Source organism: Gambusia affinis, linkage group LG07 (assembly GCF_019740435.1).
Source record: "Gambusia affinis linkage group LG07, SWU_Gaff_1.0, whole genome shotgun sequence".
NCBI lineage: Eukaryota > Metazoa > Chordata > Actinopteri > Cyprinodontiformes > Poeciliidae > Gambusia > Gambusia affinis.
The window spans coordinates 10191781-10198226 of NC_057874.1; the positions used below are offsets into that span (position 1 = coordinate 10191781).

Consider the following 6446-nt stretch of genomic DNA (forward strand, 5'->3'; position numbering starts at 1 on the left):
AATGAGTTTTCTGTCGTCATTGATCCTTAATTCGTGTGAAATAAAAAAAAGCATCATTGCACAAATATTGATTGAAATGGTTAATATTGGAGTTAATAATCAGATACAAAAATGTTCTGGAGGAATTTTTTTGTTTTCTGACACTATTGCAGGATTAAACACTCCCCGGGTCAAATTGACCCACGAACATTATTGCTGTACCTCAGAAACTAACATAACAGGAGGGTTAAAAGTCTCCACAGACAAGTTTCTGATCACTAATCTAAAAATATCACATATCAATAAAACCATCTGCATTGTTTTTGATTCAGTTTTATATGAACCAGCCTCCATGTGAACTGGGTAAAGACATTTGGCCTCAGTAACATGTTGATATTTTTATTATTTATTGCGATCCTCACAACAGCATCTGTCTGCTTGCTTCATATCAGCCTCAAACACACAGATGGGTTTAAATTTACAGCTCCAGATTAAATTCAAATAAATCTTTTTTCCTAAATCTTTTCCAAACACTTTGGTTGTTCTGCAGTTTCTCACTTGATTGCATGTATCAGACTAGATGAGGTAATCGAAGGTTCAGTTCCTCTATAAACAAAACGCTGTTGTTCCTGTAAAAAGGCCTAACATGAATAAAACAAAGCAGAATAAAAACAAATGCTAAATGTATTTGTATAGAACAATATTTGACACTGATAACATGATTCACAAGGATTAAACTCAAGAAAGTAAGTAATCATTTAAAAAACTAACAAAATATACCTTGGAATTATGGAGCAAAAACAAACATAGATAAAATAAAACATAATATATGTGAGTTACTCTTTCAAGTCAAAAAACTAAAATGAAAATGATAATTTTTTTGTTATTTATGTATTTTCATATCATATAAATGGGTTATAAATGTAATTCTCAAATACATCCATAAAATAAAGATTTAACACACAAAATTTGAAGTCGTTCTCCTCTTCATGTATTATTATTTTTGAGCAAATTACATTTTATTCAACATGGCATTTTTAACAAACCTTTATACATATTTTGAAATAAAACATGTAAAATCAAGGTTTATGCTATGGAGTGAATTCAACAAGCTTTGTTATTAAAATGCTGTTGTGGGACATTCATTTAAAAACAGATTTGAAAATTACACAAAATAAACAGTAACTAGTTTAGTTGGTTGAGGCTCTTCTGTTCAGTCGTCACTCTGTGAAAAGAAAGAGACATTTTGTAAAACTCTTGTTCAGTTTTTGACATATTAAGCTGACACTGTTAAACTTTAAGATTTTTACTTTTACACTTAAGAACACATGTGATTTCTTTATACCTTTGCAAAAATGTCAGTTTCTACAGAAACACGTCTCAACCTTTTTCAACAGAACAGCGCCATCAAGTGGCCAAACTACCAATCGGTAATCATTACACTTCATTCACAGAGACAGTCAGAGTTACAGCTGCAGGTACAGGCAGGATCATCACATCCTGCCTGTAAATGTTTTAATAAGATGTTAGTCTCCACTGAGACAGAATAACTCTGTGATTCATCATTTTAGCAGAAGCAGATATTTAACAAACCATCTCTGTTGTTCAAACTAGACATCTGGATCTGCTCCACTGGAAAACGACCAAAAGGAAAAACCACAGATTAATAGTGCTGCTGTCTGGTAAAGGCATCAAAACACAATTTATTGTTGATGAACAACAAACTTTTAGTTTTCTTTACCTGAAACTTCAGCTTTTGATCTGTGGCAACAGACAAGAATTAATTTTTAATGAAATGGACATGAAAATGTCTGAAAATTATTTGAAACTGATGTCAAATCTGTAAAAACAGCAACAGAACAAACACAAACATTATTTCTCCACAACCAGGCTTGACACTTGTTATGAGGTTTTATTCTGATGATAACCTGAGTTTAGTTTAAAAAATAAAAATAAAAAATAACCTCAAGCATTTTTGCTTTGGTTCAGTCAGACGTAGCTTTGCTAACCTGAGCTGTACGTCCATATTTATTTTCAACAGAGGACACTTTCTTCTCACAACTATTGCACACCAAATCATTTTTGTTCAGTGTTTTCTTCCACAGGGTCATCGGTAAAAATCAACTTTTGATTTTCTAAAAAAAACTTTTAACAACTAGAATATCAGAAGATGAAAGAACTGCATTAAGAAGCTCCAACCTTTCTGTGGGGAGCCATTATTAACTATTTAAAGTAGAAGCAGAGACACACAGAAAACATTTGACTGATATTTTAATAGTGTGATTGTTGATTTTTAACCTTCTTCAGTGTTAACATTGTTTATGCTACTGGACTTAAACAGGACTTTTTGTGTCCATATCCAAGACAATGTATATTATAACAATAACTGAGATTTTCAAAAAGCTGCCAACATTTACGCAACAATATTTAGAAAATGACATTTTCCTACCTTTTCGAAAAACATTTCTCTAGAAGAAAAAGACAAATAACAAATATTATTTATTGGTGAACTTTCTTTGGAAAAAAATTATGCCAAATAATTTGTCAAATGTAGTTAATATTTAAGTAGATGTAGATGAAACTTGTATTTAAAAAGGTATTTAAATTGAATGACAGTTAGTGCTCTATGGTGCCATATTTCCATTCTTACCCATCCTGCTTACACAACATTTTAGAGTCAATCCAAACAGGATTAAAGAGGTAAATCCAACTGCAATGAACCTCCAGATCATCATCACTGCATGAAGAGATGAAACAAGTTCAACACTTATTGATCACATATTTATAATCAAGTAATATTTAAATATTACTGGACACAAAAGTTGTTCTGCATGTTTTCAATAAGCATTGTTTCCTTTAGGACGTGAACTTTTTATATTTATAGTATTCATTGAAATGCTCAAATAATTGATTGACAAAAAAAAGCTTTTAAGTTTATACAAGTAAAGTTTCTACATCCTGATGCAATAAGTTTTAAAACTGTTGTTCAGAGGCAGATCGTACCAGTGGTTGCAGGGAACCAATCCTGACGCTCAACAACTGCAATGAAAGATGAAACATTTAAATCTGACAAAGCCTTTATCAATCATTTAAGCAATACAGTTTAAAAGGTAATTCTGTCAAAAACTAAATTGTGTTTGCAAGACCCTCTGGAAAAACTAATAAAACATTTTTATAGTTATACTGTTTTTATGTTTTTAGCATCTAGCACTTGGAAGTATTTTACAAAATCCTACCTCACAATAAGAAGTTAATCTAATGTAATAAAGGTTTGTTATTTAAGAGTCTACATGAACATCTGGTTTCAAATATCTAATTTGTACGATGATCTAAATATTTATATGTGACAGAAAAGCATAAAAGAGAAGAAATCTGCAAGAAGAAAATACTTTTTCACAACAATATTCCTGTGAAAGCTGTAGCAAAGTGTAATACATACAACAGTTTTTACATGTTAACGTTTTCAAAAGAAAAAAGTAACGAAATCATTGAACATTTTCATAACATGATCCAAGTGTATAAAATGACCTGTTGCCTCTGATGGTGAGTCTAAAGTCTTGACTGTGGTGCTTCCACTTGGATCTGAACAAAAACAAAGAAAAACAAGTAAAGGAGGAATATCCAGTATGTTTATAATCAATGTGTGACAGAAAACCAAAAACAGAATCAATCTTGCAGAAAGAGCTTTCCCAGATCATAACAAATGCAAAAACCAAAAAGTAAAGCTCCCATTAAGAAAAAAGAAACTGTTGTTCAGAGGCAGATCGTACCAGTGTTTGCAGGGAACCAATCCTGACGCTCAACAACTGCAATGAAAGACGAAACATTTACATCTGACAGAAAAGCATAAAACAGAAGAAATCTGGAAGGAAAAAAATACTTTTTCTCTGCTATATTCCTGTGAAAGCTGTAGCAAAGTGTAATGCATACAGCAGCTTTTAAGTGTTAACGTTTTCAAAAGAAAAAAGTAACGAAATCATTAAACATTTTCATAACATGATCCAAGTGTATAAAATGACCTGTTGCCTCTGATGGTGACGTTGACAAAGTAGAAGCTGTGTTGATTGTGGTACTTCCACTTGGATCTGAACAAAACAAAGAAAATTTTCATGAATTTTTTGTTCAAAGGTTGAAGCCGACGATGTTTCTGAAGTTTTGACTGACCTGTTGCAGCAAATAATGTTGGATTCACTGATGATGGTGGAGGAGAAAATGGACTTTCTGTTTCTTTTATTGTCCTAAATGTTTGACCTGATGGATAAAGTCAAAGTATTTATAATAAATATATTTAAATGTGTTTATTAATGTCTAGTATTGGTGATAGAAAGCAGGTATTACCAGCAGTCACACTGACAGTCGTTACTTTTTGAAATGTTGTTGAATCTGTTTCCTGAACTTCTGCAGAGGCAAAGGAAACATTTAGACCTTTCACACCAACGTGACAAATAAAATGTGTGATGCCAAACTTATAAGACCCTTGGTTTCTGTCAAGGGTCAGAAAACAAAACCGTATAAAACTGAAATTATATTAAGAACGTATGATTGACAGACTAACAAATGTTTTATATTTAGAGGTCATTGATCATAGAGAGAGTTAACTCACTCTGGATGTCGACTGTAGACGTGTTGCTGTCTGGAGACTGATGCATTCCTCCACGTTTCACAATGTAGAAACATTTTAGTTCAACCTCAGCAGGTGAAGTTTGATGTGCCATCATCAGGAGGTCACTTCCTGTCAGTGTCTGCTCACAGGAAATGCTTCTGGACATCTTTGAGTTTATGAAATATAAAGAACAACTCTCCACAGAAACAGATGAAGGAGTCCCACAGTTCACTGTGACTGAATCTGTTTCTGTGATCTGCTGTGGATTCACAGTCAGTTCAGGTGGAGGAACTAAAACCATAAACAAGATCAAATAGTTTAATATCACAGTAATCTGTAATATTAAACAGATTACTGTTAATATCACAGCTGTATTTACTCACGCTGTATGATGATGGTGAGCAGGTTACTCTTTGGAGACGGATGTATTTTCAGGTAAAAACATGTTACATCAATGTCAGCTGGTAAACTTTGTTTGGTTAAAGACAGGAGATCAGCTGCTGTCATCATCTTCACACAAGAAAATCTTTGTGGTGTTTTTTCTCCCCCAATGTGGAACAAACAATCAGACACAGAAACAGAAGATGGAGGCCGACAGGTTAAAGTGACTGAGTCTGACTCTGTGATCACCAGAGGATTCACTGTCAGTGAGGCTGGAAGAAGATCTGAAAATATGAACACAGTAAAATTACACACAAGGTGGAAATCCAGCACAGCTACAATCAATACTGCAACAATCTTCATCAACAAAAACACAGATCAGAATAAAAATCGCTATTAAATTAGGCTGAATATCCCTTTACTCACTGTTTATAATGATGGTTGTTGATTCACTGTCTAATGATGGGAAATCGAGAGCATCAATCTTTGTAAAGTAGGAACATTTAACTTTGACATCAGATGGTGATCTTATGTTTAACATCTTCAGCATCTCAGATCCTGTCAGTGTTTTCACACAGGAGGAGTCTGAAGACATTTCTTTGTTTTCAATGTAGAAATCACACCGAGACACAGAAACATGTGTTGGAGCCGAACAGTTTAATGTGACTGAATCATTTTCTGTCATCACAAGTCGATCCACAGTTAGGTTCGGTAGAGGAAGAGCTGAAAGTTCAAAAGGTGTTTTGGTGTCAGGTATTATCATCAACAAACAAAGAAAGTTGATTTTCAAAATAATTTATCAAACAATAATCTCTTCATAACAGTAAAATTTATATCAATACTGACCTTCAGCTTTGGTCCCATAAAGGGAATCTGATCAATAAAATGTTGAAAAGGAGACAAAGAAGCAACAAGATTTAAACGTGAGAATATTTATCTGGTTTGATGACAAACGTGCTATGGATCATTTCAATAATAAAGTAATTTACTGCAGGATAAAGAAAAATATACTCACTGAAGAGGATGAAGAACAGCAGCTGTACAGCCATGATGACTCTACCGATGCATTGGCACAAACATGTTCCTGTTTTAACTTTCACCCACATTAGGTTTCAAAGGTTTTTCCGGAAAAAACATCCGCATAATTTGAAGTGGACGCACCTACTGACCACAGTAACACAATCCAAACATCAACCCTATTGTGGTTTGGCCTGAAGAACTGAAAGTTTAGAGATTTTCATGAACCATTTGGCCACATGCACATGTACAGTACGAGTCATTGGACGTGGAGCAACAATGTTTGTTCAATTTTTATTTCTTTTGGCAACGTTTCAACTAGATGTAACTGTTTAACCCTGCCGCAGTCTGAGCATGATGCTCAGGAAGAGGGCAGCAGATGTCACGGTCGGCCAACCAGGTGAACGTCTGCTCTTCAGAAACCACAAAAAACAATAACCTTTTGCACAATTTACAGATGTATTAT

General features: G+C 33.8%; 1 protein-coding gene across 1 annotated transcript; it reads right to left on the bottom strand.

Moving 5' to 3' along the window:
* Positions 1-342: 342 nt before the first annotated feature.
* On the bottom strand, positions 343-6012 carry LOC122833900. The gene is made up of 14 exons (XM_044121875.1): positions 5979-6012; positions 5810-5836; positions 5390-5686; positions 4966-5247; positions 4583-4873; positions 4318-4377; positions 4144-4230; positions 3999-4064; positions 3750-3785; positions 2630-2716; positions 2429-2447; positions 1721-1740; positions 1573-1611; positions 343-1204 (listed from the first exon to the last, which is right to left on the bottom strand). Exons 1-14 carry the CDS (start codon positions 6010-6012, stop codon positions 1200-1202), a joined length of 1350 nt encoding a protein of 449 aa, XP_043977810.1. The 3' UTR covers positions 343-1199.
* Positions 6013-6446: the final 434 nt, after the last annotated feature.